At 35.3% G+C, this 22,462-nt stretch overlaps 1 protein-coding gene across 5 annotated transcripts in view; it reads right to left on the minus strand.

Moving 5' to 3' along the window:
• Nucleotides 1-22,462, minus strand: part of ARFGEF1 (ARF guanine nucleotide exchange factor 1) — a 90,248-nt gene that overhangs the window by 23,884 nt on the left and 43,902 nt on the right. For all 5 annotated transcript variants that reach the window (XR_013997487.1, XR_013997488.1, XR_013997489.1 and 2 more), the window contains exons 12-23: nt 22,285-22,424; nt 22,071-22,179; nt 21,231-21,432; nt 17,087-17,198; nt 16,537-16,742; nt 16,182-16,266; nt 13,309-13,480; nt 10,866-11,017; nt 7,397-7,525; nt 6,228-6,386; nt 5,833-5,983; nt 1,936-2,026 (exon numbers count right to left, since the gene is read on the minus strand). Coding sequence is in view for 2 of the 5 variants with exons in the window: in XM_081117321.1 (XP_080973447.1) it covers nt 1,936-2,026; nt 5,833-5,983; nt 6,228-6,386; nt 7,397-7,525; nt 10,866-11,017; nt 13,309-13,480; nt 16,182-16,266; nt 16,537-16,742; nt 17,087-17,198; nt 21,231-21,432; nt 22,071-22,179; nt 22,285-22,424 (1,708 nt within the window). In the remaining 3 variants the exon portion in view is untranslated. The remainder of the gene's footprint in view (nt 1-1,935; nt 2,027-5,832; nt 5,984-6,227; nt 6,387-7,396; nt 7,526-10,865; nt 11,018-13,308; nt 13,481-16,181; nt 16,267-16,536; nt 16,743-17,086; nt 17,199-21,230; nt 21,433-22,070; nt 22,180-22,284; nt 22,425-22,462) is intronic.

Genomic DNA, 22,462 nt, shown 5'->3' on the forward strand with positions numbered 1-22,462 from the left:
TAAAAGATGTACCTTTTGTTTTCATTATAAGCTAAATTTTAAATACTGAGGTTTTGTATAAAATTGGACATTAAATTCATGTTTGTAGAAGTCTTTGGTGATGCATTTGAGATGACAAAGTGCTAGTAGTACTTATGCTAGGACACCTCTGAAACAGTATAAATTATTAAAACAGACAGGCATATTACTGTTCAAATGAGTGACACATTGACCTGCAACAAACAGTAGATAGTTGGATAAATCAGAACTAGGTAAGGTCATATAAGTATATTTGGAACCAGAAATAGGTAAAATGTTGACTCCTGCCTGAAGAGATTCCCATAATGACAGTAAAGATGGTTTTCTGGAAAGCAAGAAAGTCACTTGGAAGAAAGCTACCCTGATAGCAGAAAGGCAAACATTACACTGCCCTGGAGTTGTACATGCAGGTAAAGAGATTAAGAGTGCACACTCGAGATACGCTGCCTGAATGTACAATCTGGCTCTACTCCTCAAAACACTCTATGAATGAAACGGTTATCAAAATAATCAAGACCAAGTTAGCCTGGTTGTGGGGATAAGCAAGTTATATAATTCCCCCATGTCTCAGTTTCCTTATTTGTAAATTGAGGACAATACTACTACTCATCTCATGAGGTTAACTCCAAGGATTAAATGAAATAATACATATAAGGCATTTTGAAAAAATACCAAGCATGTGGTGAACCTTTGAGTTATAGAGCGGGTATAAAATGATACACAATCTTTCTTCAACCTTCCCAAGAAAAATGCAAGTGACCTCCTTCCCCTAACAGAAAAAACTGCAAATGGACATTAAGAATTATTTTCAAGGAAAAAGTTCCAGAGAGTACTTCCAGGGTTAGTAGCCTAGAACACTCTAGGTCCGTCTGTACTTAGAGCAAAAAATTTTATCAGAGGCAAAGTAAAATAATGGATCAGCAAGAGTCTCCAAGCACACAAAACAAAACAAAACAAACAACCCCAGCACATATTATATTTACATTTTTGAAAGTTTCCATAAGAACTGGTTAAGAAAAATATTTACATGTCAGAGTTGTAAAATGTTAAGTTTCAATTTTGGAAGCATTCATCTGGAAAAAACTAACCTTCAAAAAAAACACTAAATGTTGTTCTACATACTGGAAATTTTAAAAATTTGAAATATACTAAATATTCCAGTAGTAAAATAAACCAGAGTGTGGGTTTTCTTTTAGAAAACAAACTAAAAATAAGGAATACCTGGTAATGTCTATAATATACCAACTTCCAAGTCCTTTCCAAAGAAGCTTATAATGAGAATTGCCAGCAAATCCCTTCATTTTACTCCTAATGCAGTCCTCTATCACAAAAAGAGAAAGTACACTCTGTTTTCTAATAGGGATAACAAGGGAAGTTGTTTTTTTGTACAGGAAATAAAACATTTGTGACTGGCCAGGTGTGGCTCAGAGGTTGAGCATCGACCTAGGATCTAGGAGATCACGGTTCGATTCCCGGTCAGGGCACATGCCCGGGTTGCGGGCTCGATCCCCAGTCGGGGGCGTGCAGGAGGCAGCTGATCGATGACTCTCTTATCATTGATGTTTCTATCTCTCTCTCCCTCTCCTTTCCTCTCTCTGAAATCAATAAAGACATATTTTTAAAAAAACCATTTGTGTTACTTTTCATTAAGGTTACTATTTCCCTAATGCCCACTAATATCTATCGTAACTTACATTATCACACTGTTTCTCTTCTTCCTATATTCTACAATCTAAAATGCAAAATTACACGTACTTCATTATCTAAATCACATCATATTACAATACAGTCTTACATTACTTAAGGAAAGTTATTTCGGCAATAAATTTTTTCTGTTTACTACTGAGCAAAATATATCTAAATGCTACAGGATTATAACAGTCTTCATCTGAAAAGGGAATAAAATGAATACCTTACCTATCTACAGCAACAACAACACTTTGAGAACTGGTTTCTCCAATGGATTCCTGAATACTTGCTATCTGCTTCCAGTCCACATTTCCTCCAACTACCACACATAAAAGAGAGTCATTTCAGTTTGAAAATAATTCTGTGAAAGAATACATTTAAAGTTCTAAAACACATTTCTAAAATCAGTTATTTTCCTAATGAAAAAAATAATGCTTTGGGTGAACAATTCTTTTGGCATCAGTGACCTTTACCAAGGCTTAATGAGCTATACTAATTGGTATACAGACATGGTTATAAAGACACAAACAGTGTTTGCAAAGATTACACAAATTGGAGCCACTGAGAATTTAGACCACAAAATTAATGACATTAGACATAATTACTCTTAATGCTTAAAAAACACAGCACTAACTCAGGTTCCAATGATACCTTCTTAGGATGACTCCCACTTCCATACAATTAGATCTCCCATGTCATTTAATCTCCAGTCCCTGTTTATAAGTGCTTATTGGAAATTCTAACTGTATATTCTAACATCCTCTTGTTTAAAAGAATCATTTCTTTCTCCCCCAAAATTGGTTCCATATGTTGGACAGCAGAACAACAATGTCCCCAAGTTTTCAAACTCTTAACCTTACAATCACCTTAGAGATCTTTCCCCTCCTCCACTAGTCACTAAATCTTTCTTTTGACCTGTTTTCACACCCATTCATTTTCATTCCTTCTCAGTTCAGACACTTACAACTTCAGGCCCAGATAACTGAAAGTTTCCTGACTGTTTTCCTTGCCAATAATTTTCTTGCTCTTAAATCTCTCCTTCTAACTTTCCTAAATCATCAGCTTCATTTTGCTTATTATTTCAGGATAAAGTATAAACTTTTCAGCACAGCATTCTAGCTAACACATGTCTGTATTCAGGCCATTCCAACTATCTAAAACCTATCTACCAAGATCCAATTTGAGTTCTCAAAGAAGGTTTCCTCTCCATTGTTCTCATCTTCCTCTGAACTAAGCATTTACTTAAAGAAGTACTACTGAAATCAGAATTTCTTTCACACAGTTTCATGTAAATTACTTTAGGTGTGTTAACATTGCCTTTTCAGCCAGATAAAAAGTCCCCTAAGGTTAGGAACCAAGTCATCTACCTTTTTTTTGGTATTCCCCTACACTTTACTGGATATTAAGTCCAAAGCAGATGCTTAACAAATACTTGTTGACTCGACTGACCAGACACTCAATGCCTTTACGAATGCAAACATAATAGATGACGTTATTTAAACCAGCTGGGTGCGCAAATTCTGTTTCAGCAACTGAACAATGTGAAGAGATGTCCTTTCCTCACAGAGTTAATAATTTACCACGAGAGAAACAACTTACAACCAACTTTAATACAATGTAATGATTACTTCATGGCTGAAATGAACTAATTACATATAATACAAGTTTTGCTAAATAAATTTGGTAGGATAAAGGAGAGTGAGGGTGTTGGCTGGTGGAGAGGTTTCAAATATGAAGAAATATTCCTCTAAGTTGGACCCAGAAGGAAGATCATGTGGAAAAGGAGGCAGAAGGAAAAGCAACTGAGGTAGAAGGAGCAGCACATATAAAGTACTGGAAGTGTGCAAGCGGATGAGTCTGGTCAATATAAATATAAACCCAGCCCTATCAACTTGGTTACACAGAATACTTGGTACATTAATAAATTAACTGTGCATAATTTATACTGGTACATAATTTATTTGGTACATAAATTAATACTTGGTGCATTATTAAATGCTTTTAATAAGAAAGGATATTTATTTTAAAAACACATATATATGTATCCATATTTTTTATATGTATATAGGTATATATATGTATATACAGACTAAACCAACTTGACTGTCTGTTCCATACCCTCTTCTAGTCTTGATTCTGACTACAGCATCCTGCTGAAGAAAGCAGCTGCTGTCTGAGTAGGTGACAGGGGTGATGTACACGGGTGAACATCTGCTATGTTGGGTTAACCAATGAGACGGCCTAAAGGGAGGGCTCTGCCCAACAGGGGCCAAGTCAACAGACTGGCTCCCTCTTGGACACAGGCTCAAAAATGTGAGACCTGATCAATCAGGAGTGAGAGGAGAATGGGGGAGGCCAAAAAGAAAGGTAGATGACATAAGAGAAAGCCTAGATAAAGCATGGAGGAGAGGTGGAGGAGTATGGCTGGCCACTTGAATGGCTTGGAAGCCTGACATTTTCATTTTATTTCGAGATCCAAAATGTGTAAATTTTTCTGTAAATGCCTTCTCCAAAGGAGAAGGCAGATCACTTCATATCCTTGCAACTTAAGTGGCATAACAGCACAGTGATCAAATTAATTTTAATTCACTTTCAAATATACTAGTAAATGTTATCAGCATGTATCATTATTTCTTGTTTGACTAAACTTTTAGGAGATAAAATACTTCAGTGGTGTTTTAATCTACTTCTGTTGGTTTGGCAAAGCTGAGCCCTGGCAATTTGTACCTGTCATTGCTTTGGCCTTCCCACACTCCGTAGGTCTTTAAAAAAAAAAAAAAGAAAAAAAAAGGGGAAGCCTTTCAAAAGCTATTGAATCAATCATTGCACATTCATTTCACTTGCCTGTAAACATTTTTCATCTGTATCTCGTGCTATCTTCTGGAGTAATTATAGTTCTAATGTTCCGAGTCAGACTTCCAGGTTATATAAGTCACCATGCAGGTGCTCAGGCAGTTCTAAATCCTGCTGCTGGGTCACCAAGTTATTAGGTCTACACCTGCATCTCCCAGAACCACAGCATCTAAGATACAACTGAGGTACAGACTGCACTGCTGGCTGACACAGTTGGATAACCACTAGGAACTAACTGTCCCCAGTCCAACTTGAGGCCACAACATGGTCCTGGTCTTTACTTCTTTCCCTATGGATCGTTTTTCAAGCTTGAAATTCTTTTGGATTTCCTAAGAATTTTTACTGCAAGCAACAACAGAGAAATCACTAAAAGATAAAAAGACAGAAAATTTCCAGAAAAATAATGTTACAGTACAAAGCCTTAAAAGGTAAATACTCCTACATCTCAGGTGTACTCCTTCTTGCTCTCTAAGTCATGTCTCTTGGTTTCTTAAAGTGAGGTGGAGAAGATGACAGAGAATAATCTAGAAACCATTAATATATTAGCCACCAAACTTAATCCATATATATCTTTTATTTAATCCTAACAACTCTGTAAGTACATAATACCATTAGTTTGCAAAAGAGGAAACCAAAGCTCAGAGAATTAGTTACTTGCACACAATAAGAAAGATACAGAATTCAAACCCAAAAGTATACTATTCAAAGTCAAAGAGTCTAAACTTTGCCTCTTCCCTGATGGAACTTTTTCCATTTATGACTAAAAATGTATTGTCTTTGGTTCTTTTGTATCCACTTTCGCTAATATTTTCCTTGGTTCTACTGGGTTAAATCTGGAAGGTCCTGGCCAGATTGAGCACATAGGGAACCATGGGAAGGTTTCCATGGAGAAGAATTTAGTTAGGTATGCACAGTACCTTTAAAAAATCTGAATGTGAATGCGTTCTCCACTTGTCCCAACTATTGTCATCTTACGCAAGCCTTCACTAATTTAAGTTGCCTGCTGAGTCTTAAAAGCAGATAATTTTAAACTGTAACTTTCTTCTACCCCCAACTATAAGATTAAGACTAAGTCTCATTTAATGTTGCAAACTATTCCAGGCAAAAAAGACTTAGTTCTCTACACAGTCATCTTGTTTTTCCTCATAACATTAGCCAAAGGGCATTTTATCATATCCCTTCCAATTATATTTCATTCCTATAATAGTTACTTATATTGAGTACATTAAACAATTTTTGATACTTCATAAAAATAATTTTAAAAATGCTCACCCAGCCCCAGACCCACAAATTCATCAGGAGCCTGATCTTTTGTTCCAGTAAGAGATCCTTCTCTGCCTCGCACTGTTCCAGAAATGTATCGAGGTTTCACTCCAGTTCCTATAAGTTGTGCAAGCTCCAACTGACTGATGCACTTCAGAATCTTAATTTTAAAAAAGGAGAAAAAATTAATTCATGTTAAAAATGTTTGCAAAAATATTTAAATGTACGTGGCCAGGATTTAAACTTAGGCTACATTATAAATCATAATAAAAAACTAAATACGATTATCCTGAATGTACTAAATTAATTTTCTCCCCAAACACTTAAGCTTGTCAGTAATAAAATATTTAAAATTAAGTCATTTTATAAACCAAATTGCAAAGTTGAAAAGAAAGTGCTTATACCTCATGCCATGAATTTCCTAAATAATTTCCATCTGTATGAGCCACTGTGATAAGTGTTTTTATTGTGTCAATGTTCTTCTGTTTCATTTCAGTAATACCAGAACTCACTGTAAGTAAGGTAAATCTTGCTAGCGCCTGGACATATGCATCTCTTTCCAGCTATAAAAAAGAGAAACGTATACTTGACATAGTTGTAAACACAACAGACTGATCCCTAATTCCCCAACGACAAATTGTTTACTTGTTTAGTAAGTTTTTAACTGACAAGTCATGACTTACATACAATACCTCAAGCTATAGTTTTGCTTTTTTTTTTTAAGATAAATGAAACAGAAAATAATGAATTTCTAAAATACAAAGGTGATAAAGATGTCAAATCAAAATGAGATTTTATTAACAAATAAACTCATATAATAAAAAGTATTCATTGAATACTTGTTTTGAGACTGAGTGAATTAGCAGAAACCTGATTTATAAATTTGCCTGTTTTCACTCAATTAGACTGTGCTTTTTAAACCCTAACATTCATAATCAAATATAAAATGGGTTTTAAAAATAGACAGCAAGCTTTGGCTAAATCTATTATCAGAGCATATAAGTTACTAGAAGGGATCATCTTCATGAAAATTATGTACTACATACCTGGTTCTCTTAAACTTGTTCTTAGGGTTAAGTGATCTTATATATATATAATACATATATATATAGATATGGTGGGGCAAAAGTAGGCTTACAGTTGTTTGTATAGAAAATACTACAATAATTCATAAATAATAATACAAGAGTAAAAACTGTTTTACGTGCTCACAACTAGAAACCTACTTTTGTCCCACCCTGTATATAAAATATGAAAATACATGTGATTCAATAAGTATAAACATGCAAACATATTTAAATAAATATTAAAATTAACATATAGGAATTCAAAGTCTTGGGGGGAAATTGCAAACCAAAGTTATTATGATGAATTTTAGACACATCAGTATAGAACTATCCCATCTGTCATAGCTTTTCAGATACTTAAATATTAAGATTCATTTAAATTGCATCATAAACTTGAAGTTAGTTTCTCATAAGTCATACATAAAAAAAAATTAGTTTAAACTATAGTAATGGCATAAGTAATTTACATTTTCCAGATTGGCTACAAAGGCAAAATTCTTTGTTACCTGAATGCTGAAAATGCATGCAATTCTGATTGCACATCTTATACCTTCCAGGCAAAGGGAGGCTACTTCAGTATCATCACAGTCTTGCAGACCCACACTGAATGCAGCCAGAAAAGGTGTCCAAGCCAACTAGGAAAATTAAAATTGAAAATATATTATGGGCATCAAGTACGATTTAAAAATTATGATAATACTACACTATATTTCTCAAAGCTTTCAGACAATAAATGATTTGAGGAAGTTCTAAAAAAAACCCAATAAATTTCTCAGCAAAGCTATTTGGAAAGCTTTCTTAGACAAAGAAAAAAAACTATATAATGCTGCCTGGGCTTAAATAAATGAAAGAAAAGATTATAAATTCAGTAGAAGGCCCTAGGCATATTTTAAGTACAGCATTTATAAATTATTCACATCAATAAAAAATGGGATAGTCAATATTCATAAGTGATATCACTTTTACTCCTGACAAAAACTCATCTCTCTCTGCAAAGCTTTGTCCCCTATAATATCATGGGGTTTTTTATTTCCAAGAAAATCCTTTAGCATTTTCTACTTGCAGCAATTATGTTACATTCTTTATTTTAAACCTGACCCCTAGACATCATTTAGGTTTTTGTGTTTTTTTTTTTTTGCAGTCAAATATTTTACATTGAGACATCAGTGATATCTCTGGACAATACTTTAAAAATATAGTTCAATAAAATATTTCATCATTACAGACAATGTAAGCCAACAAACACTAAATTTTACATAAAAACTGAATACCTAGAGAAATTTTAATGGAAAACCAACAAAGAAAGAGCTACCTTTTGACTACTAAAAATCGTAATATCAAAACATATGTGTGTATATTAGTGTGTGCATGTATGACTTTGACATGTCTGATGTGGTAGTATTTGCTTTTAAATAAGTCATCATGAAGCAAAACTATAAGCTATATAACCATAAAGATGAAAAAATGTTTAAGTGAGTGTGCTATACAAATGACAACTAAAATGTTTAAAAGGTCTAAAAAGTTTTTAGCATTATGAATGAAAACCCGAAACTTTGCTTGTAACACCAGAAAGTTTAGAAGTGTATAATCCCTAACAAAGGAGCATAAACCACCTAACTTATAGTTTTAGCTTTGCCACTTATTTAATCTCTCTGAACCTCACATTTCTTCCTCTTTTAATACCTGGACTACCACTGCAGAGAGATGCTGTGGGCAGCACATGAACTGCAGAACTTCTGAAATGCAAAATACTACATGAAAGTAATAAATGACACACTCTATTATAAGTAAAGAAACAACACATCTATTTGAAATGCTGTATAACATTTTATATGAGAAGTATATGGTCCATAAGCAAGTGAAAAAATGTTTTACTCTGTTAGAAATTACAATGATTTCTCTAATCAAATCACACTGAATAATATCCAGGAACAGTGAAATTAAATTGCCTATTCATAACCATACAAACCTTTACAGAATACAATTTGGCAATATGTAGAAAGATTCCTAGTAATGTGTATATCCATTTATAGTATAACACATTCTAGGAATCTCTCATTTATTCTTTTATCCAGTCAATGCTTATTACTGAACACATGCTACAAGCCAGCAATTGTGCTAGATAATGGGAAAAGTGAACAGAACAGAAACAGTCCCTTGCCTCATGGAGCTTAAAGTGGAGTAAAGAGATATACTAGACATATATTTTAATACATATTAAAATAAATGTATACATACAAATGGTTATTAATACAATGAAGGAAAAGAATAGCATGTTATGAAAAGGGAACTAATTTGGATTAGAGGGGTAAGGGCAGAACTCTCTGAGAAGGTAACATTTAAAGTAGAAACTACTCAGGCAAACAGGAAAGAGCATTCTAGACATAGGACACAGTTTGTAAGAAACTTCTGAAGAGAAAATAATTTAGGACATTCTAGAAACCTAAAGAATGCCAGTGTGACTGTAGCACAGTAAGAGACAGAAGAATTCTAGCAATGAGTTTGGAAGGGCAGGTGTTCTACAGATCTTCTAGATGTGTTAGTTTTATCACAGTGTCATGCAAAATCAGTGAAGGCCTTAAGGAAGAAGGTGACATTGCTTTTTTTCTTTAAAAAAGATCACTCTGGCCTCTGTAAATGGATAAGAGGAGCACATAAGGACACCCTTAGGAGGACACTACAATAATAGAGAGAAATGAGTGTGTCTGAAGAGGATAATGGCAGTGCTTAGAGGATGTTTAAATAAACTGTAACTAGTCCAGATCATAAAATCTACTGATGGATTTTTAATGATATGGGGAAATACTTATGTGAGAAACAACAAGATAAAAAAATTCTACACATAGTATGATCACAACTGTTTAATTAAGATAAGAAAGTAGTATATAAACATATTATTAACACAAGTTTTTTCTGAGTGGCCAAATTACGGTTGGATCCATATTTTGTTTTTTGCCTCTCCCTTTTCAAAAACATTTAAAAAGAAAAACAAAATAAGGGTATATTATTCAAAACAAAACAAAAATCTGCTTTATAAAATTTATGATAAAGGAAAAGTGTTTCTTATATTTCAACATCATTTACTGTATTATTCCAAAAGATAAGGCCAGTTATACTCCACTATTTCTTCTAGCATTACCTCCCTAGCCCCCCTCTCATCCTATAATTCTTCATCGACTTTTAGAAATATCAATTCTCACACAGACCTTAAAAGAGGGACAAAAGTAATTACAAAATTTTATAGCTAAAAGGAAGCACAGAAATCTTATAGTCACTTTCAACACCCATCCTAAATGTCTGCACTGGAACTTGTATTATGTTCGTTAGCCACCCACTGGCCATTTTGACCACATTGCCTCACACACTGGAATGACCCTGATCCATTTTCCCTTTTCAAACTTAAGTAACTCCCCTCCGCTTCCCTACAAGCCTTGTGACGCACTGCTTATTCGTTCTAGAATTTGGAGAAAGGACAGGAAATGCAGAAGGAATGAGAAATCAAATTTTAAAGAACCAGTATCATTCTTAGTAGCTCAACCTATAGAAATAAGTAACACTCCCTTCTATTCCTTCCTCTACTTTCTGGGCTCGAAGCATACCCGGAACCCTCCCATTAGTTCCTGGGCCAGGAGCACTGAAAAGAAAGCAAGCAACTCAATGAAGACCCTTTGAAATTTAGGTAACTCCAAAGGTTTAAATAAAACTCATTTAGAGAAAACCAGGTGAAGGATTAATGATCACTCTCTCAACTCTTTCTATTCTTAAGATCACACAGCTGTTAATTGCTAATAGCGAATACATTTGTCCTCTTTAAGAAAAAATTTTATGTTTGCCATGCCCTCATTAACATGGCTTTTGCTTCCAGGTCTACATTAATGGGCTATGTCACTATATTTCCTTAACTGAAAAGTATGCTGAACAAAATTACATGTATATGTATACTGCCACCAAAAGTTACTAGTAACTCTTTCTTACCTTAAACATGGGTCTCACATGCTCCAAATGTGTTGCACTTGTAAAAGGTGCCTGAACGTGGCTCACAGCTTCCATGAGTGCTTTAGCAGTCTTCGCCATCTGTTCCATTTCTAAGTTATACAGAAGTCTTCTTTGTTTTTCACTGGCTACATCTGAAACAACAAAACACCATTAGCATTTAAAATGGGAAGCATTTAAAAATGCTATTTTGATGTTTTACTATAAAATAATAACCACCACCAAGTAACCCTAATTAAAGTAACCCACGGACACAGACAATAGTGTGAGAAGGCCTTCGGAGAGGGGTGGGGGCGGATGCCGGGTGGAGGGGATCAATGTGGGGAAAAGGAGGATATCTATAATACTTTCAACAATAAAAATAAATTAAAAAAAAATAGTCCTAAGAAGTCAGACACAAACAGTCACATAATATATGATTCAATGTATATGAAATATCCAGAGCAGGTAAAGCCATAGGAACAGAAAACAGACTGGTGCAGCCAGGGGTTGTAGGGTGGGAGGGAACCTGGAGTAACTGCTTGTTGGAAACAGGGTTTTATTGTGGAGTGATGAAAATGTTTTGGAACTAGACAGAAGTGGTGGCTGCACAACACTGTGAATGTACCAAATGCCACTGAATTGTTCACTTCAAAATGGTTAATTTTTTAAAAATTAAAAAAGAGGGAGGTAGGGAGGGAGGAGAAAAGAGAGAGAAAATATCGATGTGAGAGAGTAACATCGATCAGCTGCCTCCCACACATGCCCCCAACTGGGGGGCTGAATCCACAACCTGGTTATGAGCCCTGGCTGGGAATTGAATCTGCCACCTTTTGGTGTAGGTAGTGACACTCCAACCAACTGAGCTACACCAGCCAGGGGAAAATGGTTAATTTTATATTATGTGAATTTCACCTCAATAATTAAAAGTACAAAAATTCTGCACTAGGAGTCAGGGATAAGTGGAAAACCTATGAAGAGGGAAGAAAGCAGGTACAAATCTATCACAATAAAGTATTAGGGAAACAACGCAAACATGGGATAGGAAAAGAGATGTGAGAAAAAATGGCTTCTTTGAATGGCATCTCCTGAGTTAACAAGGAAACAGGGGCTCTGACACTCCAGGATGATTTTAGTATTTCAGACCACCACCATCTCCCTCCCATATCCAGCTTCTCTGATTTGCTACCAATACAAAATAGGCCAGAGAAAAAGGGATATGAAGATGTTATAATACAGGTATAAGGAGGAAAACGGAATCAGAGGTGGCCTCAACTCAAGTGTAAAAATGAACTCTTGATCAATATACTTAGTGTTACAAGCAGAAAAACTGAAACTAACACGCCCAAGTAAACTGCTGTTTTGTACTGGACTGCAATAAGAGTCAAGGATGCCTAGTACAACATCTGGCTTTGCCAGTGTTTGGGTTTTAGGTGTAGAGATTTTAACCAAAAATTTTTACATTACACTCAGCTCATAAATGCTATAATTCTAAGATTCTTAACCTCTGCCCTTCCGTTTCCTCATTCATAAAATGAGGAAAAACTTACTAAAATTCTTTAGGATCATTCCCTATATGACTCCAAAAGATAAGGTCAGTTATGCTCCACTCTTCCTTTTAATATTATCTCCCTAGCCCCCAACTCTTGTCTTATAATTTTTCATCAGCTTCTACAAATATACACATCACATAGGCCTTTTTGCTTCTCTCCAGTCAACAGAATTTTGCTACTGGCTGTTAAGTAAAGCCTGAGAGTTCATTTCTAAGTGAAAGTGCTCAGAAAGGAATGGGTCCTCTTTCCATATTACTGTTATATTCTTAAGCCATGACCCTTGCCTCATTCCTGTAGTCAGATTTTAGCTCTAATTCAATCATCATTGTCTACATATACATAAAGTCTAGAACGGAGCGAGGCCCACAGCTGGCTCCTAATGCTGGTTAAATCTAGGAACTCTACAGTGATACAATTTGTGGGGTATCTGAAGAAGTGATTTCCAATTCCACAAGCTACCCCACAATCCTCACCTTCCCCCATCTCCTTGACTCACCCCTACTTCCAAAGCTTCCATGTATCTATAATGATTTATGACAAGATATAAATATGTTGCTTGTAGATGATCAGGCAAAACAGACAGAGCTGAAGTCTATTGGGCTTTTTGCCCAATCTCCCTGACCTCCAAATCTGTGCTGAGATTAACTGCTAAATGAGCAAGTGTATGTTAAAGAGGCCCTTATCCATGCATATTATGTAGCATTTTCGATTAGTCATTGGTTAGAGCTACCTTTCTTCAGCATGTGAGAAAAATCACAATTATATCAGCAAACGCTATAGTATATAATAGTTATCACTAGAATAAATAATACTGTAACCCAAGTGAAAAACTCTTCTAAGAACCCATATTTTTCCTCCTGAACAATCAGGGTTCGATTGATTTGGATACCTACTTTGTTTACTTGATTTTGTAGGGATTGTCAGTTCTTTCGTTTCTTTCAAAGATATCTTTTTTCCAGCTATTTCATTGTAGATGGCTGACAGGTACTCTTCAGGAAGGTCTTTACTGTCATTGATACCTCTATTCATCTTAATGTACTGTTCCTTTGTCATTTTATTTTTAACCTAGAAATGAAAAGCCGTTACAATTCCAAAAAATTAACATAAAAATTTTACTCACATTTTAAGAATTTAAATACTCACATAAGAGAATTTATAAATACTCTGAGGACAAGAAGTAAAAAATACTCAACAAAATACACATTAAAACAAAAAATTCATAAAAATGACAGCAATGTAGAAAACCCCCATCCTGGCATATACTAATTCAACTTGCTCTAATATACAAATGAATCAAAGCCAGTTGTTACTAATGATGAAGCATAAGACAAAAAAAGTGTTCTAAATATACCTCAACATGTTTTTTAAAAAATCACTGATTCACACTATATATAAAAGATAGTTTAAATATTCTAGGTGAAAAAGAAACATAAATGACTTGTTAAAATTCACCTATATTTTAACTTTGAAAACAACTAAGAATGAGAAGAATTCATTTTCAGGGGCTCTTTTAAAGTGTTCTTTAAAATGATGTCATTTGTTACAGTTCATATGGTCCTGAAGCGATGTATCATATGGGACCGTAATTATGAGTTCAATTCTCTAACTGGCCACTTAGGTCCATAGGAACCCATAAGTTTTACAGCTACAGGCTGCATATCAGCACATGATGCCAGCCAGCAGTCTGACAGGAGCCATGTGACAATAAGCTACCAGTGCCAGACCAGACTCCAAGCACATGCTCTACAGACAGAAACTAGTGCAACCAAGACATGACACTGTTCTCAAGATAACGCTTCCTAACTGATATGTGTTCAGAAACTTTTAACAATCTGATACTATGAAAGGACATTAAAGGAAGTTTTAACCCTTTGCGGTCGTTTGTCTACTCTCAGCCACCAAAGCTTTTTTACCGTTCCTGTCGTATGTCTGCTCTCAGCCACCACAGCAAGGAACCGTACGAATCTTAACTCTATTTATTCATGTATCAGTTCACAATTTCTCTTGCTTGTCCTTCATAATCTTGCATGTTATGTATCACTGCTCTTTCAATGGAAATTAATTCCAACCAGTACGACACCCATGTCCAAATTTAATACGACCGCAAAGGGTTAATACTTCTTCAAAATAACTTACATGAGAATGCACATATGTATAGGAAGATATGATACAGATGCATATTTCATTGATAATTCATTTATAGAACCAAATTATTTAAAAATACAACATTCTAAAAACAAAGGGAGGTCGTGTAAAACATAATCTTACTTTTGGTTTAAACTGCAAACCAGACAGAAAACTCTGATACAAAGAGATACACTCATAGATAGAGAGCAGGCAGACAGCTCTGGTGGTGGTGGTTGTGGGGTTTTAGGGTGGTGGTGGAGGGATTGAGTAAAAAAAAAAAAAAGAGAGAGAGAACTCATGGACATGGACAATAGCGTGGTGAAGGCAGGAGAGGGGTGGAGGTGGAAGAGGGTATAAATGGTGATAGGTAAAAAACAGATGCCCAAGTAAGTCTTTAAATGTAGACTTCTTATAAACCTATGGAAAAAGTATTATGCTAAACAATGAAAACCCTGAAAGTGAACTGCTTTTACTACACTGTCAGTAATATGACAAAGGGAAATTTTAAATGAGCGAAGTCTTAAATGATTTTTTATTAAAAAAAGGTCTATATAAAATCAAGTAACCCCTGGTAAATGCATAGTTGCTGAATTCTGGTGTTTAAAACTAGAAACAACTTTGTATGTAATCCTCCCATCATACATTTTGTATATACTTTCCATATTAACCCTGCTTTAAACATCTCAAAATACACACACACAAAAATCTCTATATTGACAAGTTTAATCTCAAACTAAATTGGTTTTAATTTTTCCAATACACCTAAGATTAGTAATAAGTATAAAGTTTATTTCACATCCTAAAAATAATAAAGATCATGTGCTGCCTTATCCCTAAGAAGTACAAAGAAATTCTTGCAAATAGGTTAATTTATAAAGGTAATTTTCCACAAGAATACCAAAGCATGTTTTTGGAAACAAAGCATAAAATACCTAAAATGTTTAAAATAAGTGTTTTGCTAGTGGATATCAGAAATCAAGTTATATTCCTTAACATGTAAACAGGAATTATAAATTTTATGAGGAAAATAAAATTTGAATACTTACTGGATATCTGATATTTTAAAATTATCATTAATTAGTGTAATGGTATTGGGGTTATGTTTAAATAGAATATTTCTCTTTTAGAGATACATAATGAAATAAATACAGATGAAATGATATGATGGGATTTGTTTCAAAATGATCTGTGGGAGAGAGGGGGATATAAATAGAACAAAATTGGCCCTAAGTTGATAACTGTGGAAGCTGGGTGATAGGCACAGGAAGAATCCCTACACTAATCACTCTAATGTTTAAGTTTGAAATGTAAAATAACAACAACACAGTTAACATATAGTTTTTTTCATGTTTCAATAAGTATAGGCAGAAGAACTATATCATATTCTTAGATTAAAATTTATCTTAAGCTTTATACAGCTGTCAATCTTGAGACAAACAAATACAGATATCTAAACGTCTAATTAGAATTACTACCAGAAACTGCATTTGTAAATGTATACTACACCAAATTAAACCAATCACCAAACTGGGGTACTTAAATAAGATTATAATTTCAAGTATTATTTATTAAGTTCAAAAGAATTTATTGGTATCTAATTTGTACTATTTATTATAAAACTGGCTTGAAGAAAACATACCTGTGGACTGTGAAGATCTGTGGTCAACATGATAATTGAGTAAGCCAAAACATAAGCAGTATCTGCACTAGCAAAAAGGGTTTGTCTGGAAAAATAAATGTATCATGTTATAAACTTCTACTGTTTTACAGTTTTATTAAATTAGTCACTGCAAACCCCAAAGCACTTTTACTTTTTCAGGATTTATGTTCTATCTCATATTACAATTTTTTAATGAAACTATCTTATTACCTCCAGATCACAGACAATCTAAGTTTCCTGGGGGCAGGGGATTATGAATCTCTTGATGCTCCCTAGCAAAGTGTCTTGGATATAGTTGGCAACCAATAAGTACTTAACTTTAAATCTTGCTTACCCTTGGTTGCATTCGAGGTATCTTGCAGCAAATTTTTCCATCAATCGATCAATTTTCTGAGCTTCCCCTGGAAGACGGAATCCTTCCAGAAACATGCGAAGGGCTGACACAAAGTCCTTTCCTGAAAAGTCATGTTGGTCCACATATGCATACATGACTTCTTTGTTAAATTTATCATTATCTCCCAGGAACTCACCCACTTGAGTCTAAAGAACATAAGACAAATTGATATCCTAATGAAATGTTACATTTGCCACATAGCCATTTAAAAAGTAGAAAAACTCATCAGATCACCAGGTTTTCACTACAGGCTTAACTATTTCAAACATGAAGCTAAAAGTTAAACATACTAAATGTGTTTATTAAAAAGTAAAGATATTGTTTTGAGTTTAAAAAATTAAAGAGCAAAATTATGAATATCTAAGGTTATTCTTTAAGTTTTACTTATATACTTAGGAGGGCATTTTAAAGGAGCAACAATATGTACCATTATTAACTTAAAAAGAAACTTTATAGAAAAGGTTAGAATGAACTAAAATGGTACTCTTACAGAGTCTAATCTTTCCTCTTGATGTAAGAATTGGGCGATATCTTCAGGTGTAGAGCCAAGCATCCCTTGTTCTTGGAGGTACTGTATTCCTCTCTTTGGTTTCTTATTAAATCTAGATGATGTTAAATAGGGACATTAGAGATAGAAAACCATTTGTATTCCCTGAAAAGACCTTAGTAAATTAATTTTCTACTAGCACTTAGGAAATAGAAACTTATTTAATACAATCAATGCATGAAAGTATAAAAATATCGTATGCAAAGTTTTTTGTTTTTTTGTTTTGAAATGGAAGGGAATCTTTATCATTGATATGGATCATTTCATACTATGTAAGAAAATGTCACGTAGTAAATGAACTTTGAGTAGGGATAGATTTATATTCTCAATGCTCTAGTAATCTTGGCTCATTTTACATACACCTATTAATTCCTTCACAACTCCTTCACAACTCCTTCGCAAGCTTTTGCTTTTAAAATACAGAACTTGAATTCTGGTAACTGTTTTAGCTATAATCTGACAGCATTATTTCCTTTATTTAAAAAACCCCTCTAGATACCCAATGTTTTCAAAATAAAGTCCAAACTGATAATCAGACTGTCACATGAAACCTTTCTCAACAGAGCTCATTAATTTCTCATCCCCTCTCTGATCTACTCCCACATACCCTGTCTCATTCCCTAAACACCATGCATTTGCAGCCCATTTCCTCTGCATGCCCTTCACCTGTTCCACTCACTGGGGAACTCTCCTTCATGCTTAAAGATCCAATTTACATGTCACCTCTTTCTTTCCAAATCATTTACTTTCGCTTTTATTGTACCAATAATTACTTTGGTACTTCATCACCTGCCACCTGGGTATTGCAAGCATTCTTAAATGGTCTCCCTAGCTCTTGTTTTGTTCACATTCTAATCCATCCTTCAGGCTGCTGGCAAGTCATCTTTCTAAAACAGAAATCTGACGCTGCTGCTCCTCTGCTTAAAAATCCTTCAGTAGTATGCCAATGCCAGGAGGTGCAAGACAAAACTCCTTCACAACTCCTTTACAGGGCAAATAAGGCCTTCTGTAATCTGGATCCAACTGGATGCTTTCATCTTACCTCCTGCTCCTACCCGCCCCACCCCGCCCCACCCTGCCCCTGCCCCTGCCCCTGCCCCTGCCCCTGCCCCTGCCGGCTTACTAGTCCTCTCATGTTCTCTTTTCTCTGTGCTGCTGCCACGTCACTCTGTCTGAAATATCCTTCCCTGCTCTATCCTCCTAATGACTCAAGTCCCTGTCAAGTCCTAATTCAACCACTGCCATGCACACAAATTAAAATCAAACATTCTTCACTGAGATGAACATAATCTCTGATCTCTAGCTCTTATACTAAAGAAACATGATTTAAAAAAAATTACAATAGTAAAAATGTAATAAATAATGTGTTCACAAGGTAAGAAGATAGTGCAGAAGAGGAAGTGACTAATTTACAGAGATGGTCATGCTTTATTTCCAGGGAAAGGGGACTGTGGAACTGAGCTTTGAGGAATAATCATATCTTTTATAAACAGTATGAAAAAAAACCCCAGAATGAAAAAGGTAATACTAATACATGAAAGCATGAAACTGCATAATATAATACATAGCTCTGCACTGGTGGAGCAACGAGGCGAGATAAAGAAGTGGTAGGTGATGAAGCTGAGAGGTCAGCAGATCCAAGTTGTGACCTTACTCTCTCAGAGCAAGAGGGGAGAAATAGAAACAGAAGTAAGACTTTCACTCAAAAAGATGGGGTAAGTGTGAGAAAAGGCTACAGAAAAAATAAGACCAAACAAAGGCAAACCAAATAGATTATATTAGTCAATGCAAGCAATGACAATGGTTTGACTTAAGAGAGTAACTGGGAGATGGAGAGAAGAGAATAAATTGCTGAGATATTTGGGAAGAATTGATAGGATTTAGTGACAGATCCAAGGGGGAACTCCCAAGATTCTAGCTTATAAATTTAGTAACATGCTGAGGTTACTAGCCTCAATAATAAATACAGAAAAAGTGGATTTTCTGTCTTTTGTTTTGGGTGGGAGTATTGGGGAAGTGATTATGGAGAGAATAGAGACTGATAAATTTGGTTATGGACATGCTGAGTGTAAGCTATCCAATATCCAGTAGAGGTGTCCAACAGGCAATTACAGATGTGAGTCCAAACTTCAGTGAAGATATTTATGTTAACACTTGGGAGTAGTAAGATGTAAGTAAACAGACAGTAGCTGAAGTCACGAAAAAAGCACAATCACTTAGGAGAAGTTACAAAGTAAGAACAGAGCTGAGGAACAGAACCCTGGAAATGCTACGAGGTATACAGAAGATAAACAGCCCATACCAAGACTGATATGGCATGACCAAACTGAAGAAGGGACAGGATAGAGTGATATCATGGAAGGAACAGTTGTGAAAGAGTGTACTGAGCACAGCAACATGAAAGCATTCTCATGGAAGTCTGAAGCAGAAAGCAAGTCTAGTGGCTGAAAGGAGGGCTGGAAGCTAGGGAGATCTCCACTTTGAAGCCCCGTGAGGACTCCCTCTCACTCCTAAGTACTTTATGAGGATTATGTTGTACAACACTCTATTATGGACTTTACACAGTACCAGTTAAAAAAATGCTTAACCCAGATTTAGACTGTAATCTTGAACACAAGGATCAGTGTCTCCATGGCTCTTGGCACACAGTCCCAAGTACCATATATGTGTTTGCTGAGAGACCAGCAGAACTTCAGTATGAATATCTGCTTACACTAAACCTTGAGCCCCTGATAAGCAAGGGATGTTTCATTCATCATTCATTCCAGGACCGTGCATAATATCTGGAACTCATGACACCTTTTAAATAATGACTGAAAAATTAGAATGAAGTATTAATGGCAACTTCCTGAGGCAATTTTGTGAGATTTTATAATTGTATGACAAGAATATGTGTACATTTTGTCAATTTAAAAAAATATACACTGCCTGGCCAGGCATGGCTCAGTGGTTGACCTACGATCCAAGAGATCATGGTTCGATTCCCTGTCAGGGCACATGTCCTGGTTGTGAGCTTGATCCCCAGTGGGGGGCATGCAAGAGGCAGCCAATCAATGACTCTCATCATTGGTGTTTCTCTCTCTCTCTCTCCCCCTCTCCCTTCCTCTCTCTGAAATCAATAAAGATACATTTCAAAAACATAAACTAAAAAACTAAAAAACTATATACACTGAAAAAAGGCATTCATCAAATGGTATTGCTTAAGATTCAGGAAGAAATGATTTACAGCACAAGGAGCAAGCCGACTAAACATACAAGGGGATTTTTAACAGCTTACAGGAGCTATATTCATGGAGAAAGGCCAACAAGTTCATTTTTTTCTTATAGCATCTCTTTGAAAGAAGAGATGGGCAATAAGAGGAAAGAAAGCAGAATGGTAGTATTTAGACAGGAAATAGTCCAGAAGCAGGCTGACATTACACAGTTTAGTGCAAAAACTGATGTCACAGGCTCAGGGTCTGGTAGAGTAGCCAAGTTGGAAAGGGTCATTATCACCTTATCAACATACAAAAAAAGAAACCAACAAAAATGGATCAGTAACAAAAGCAGCACATTTGTAACCTAAGTGGAGAAAATATAAAACCTATAAAGGAGCAACACTAGTTATCTTAATTTTCATACAATGTGGTGCAAAATTAATTTAATGTGCCTTACAAGGTCTGTTGGGGCTAGACTACAATGAAAAATGGGAGCTGATTAAAGAGCCACTAGAAGTCAGGAAAATTCTGCCCCATTTTACTCTTTAGAAGGTGGTGATAAGAAGGAAATAAAAATAATTTAGCCCAGCCGGGCATGGCTCAGGGGTTGAGCGTTGACCTAGGATCCAGGTGATCAGGGTTCAATTCCTGGTCAGGGCACATGCCCGGGGTTGCGGGCTGCAGCCAATCAATGACTCTCTGATCATTGATGTTTCTATCTCTCTCTCTCCCTCTCCTTTCCTCTCTCTGAAATCAATAAAGATATATTAAACAAAAAATAATAATAATAATAATAATAATTTAAAGATGCAGAGAAACCCAGAGCAATGGTGGCACAGTACGGGCAGAGGGATATCCAAGAACATTTCTCTTTAAAATCAGACACTCACAAATCTATCCCTTGTTCTATTATTTCTTTTTGTTGCTTTAGGACTTCAAATTGTTCCGGATTATCAGTGCCAGACATCTGCGTACTGTAGCTGCCTATTCCTGATGATGATGTTGACTCCAGGGAATTTAAACTTCCATATCTGTTTATTGTCTCAGGGTGTTTGATATCACTTGTCTCTTGTTCTGAGGGTTTTTCCTGACCTGTAAGTAGAAAAAATGATACAGTAAATTATTCAGTCAAGAAAAAAAAAGTAAAAGTAAAAAAAAATTCTCAAATTCGGCAAGATATTTCACTGCTGCTCAGGTATCCGCTTAATACAAATAAAATATTAGGTGCCATAAATAAATGTACAATTTACACCATTAAAAGGAGTTCCTTTTGAAGTCACAGTGCTGAGTGTCTGCTGGGTTTCTGCTCTCAGCTCATCACCACCAGTTTTTCTCCAGGGACTTGTCTAAGATAATACCAGGTAGCCCTGCAACTATGAGATTTTCTCTGGGTAAGGATGTCAAACATGCACAAATAATTCCATCTTCTTAAAACATATGTACTGGCTTTTACATATTTCTTCTATAACTATAACAAAGTTGCATAAATATGCTTCACTTTTATATAATATTCAAAATACTTCTAGGAAGGTTTAGAAAGAAAAAAGTTTGGATAACTAAGTTGAGAAATTCATCATTTTAAAGCTCATTATTTAACTTACAAGACAATGCTTCTTCATCTACTAAATGAATACAGATATCATGAAACTGGCTTAATGGCATCTGCAACTATCCTCCAATGTATCATGTACTTAAAATGATGAAGAATTATACTCAAAATGTCACCTTACCAAGAGTTGTCTGAGAGTTGGGATTCACATACTGATCCTTACTCCACTCAACCATGCACTTCAAAATGGACACCAAGCATTCTAAACCTTTTTTCCTCAGGCTCAATTCCTATGAAATAAATCAGAATAAGGGTGAAAACAAGATCTTTGCAGCAAAACACATAGCAATTCCTTGGCAAAGTTCAGAATTTGAAAATGTTTTTAAAGTTCTTACCTGAACATTGCTCATGCCGAGTTCTTGACTGCCCCGTCCTTGAGCAATTTTTGATAGATCATTTACTAGTCTTTCAAATATATTTGCTGCATTTAAGTCACAGTCATAGTTTACATAAATATCCACTACACTTTGAGCATCTGTAACAATACAATATATTAACAAAAGGCATCTAGTC

This window comes from Miniopterus schreibersii, assembly GCF_964146895.1.
Source record: "Miniopterus schreibersii genome assembly, chromosome: 17".
In the NCBI taxonomy this organism is placed as follows: Eukaryota; Metazoa; Chordata; class Mammalia; order Chiroptera; family Miniopteridae; genus Miniopterus; species Miniopterus schreibersii.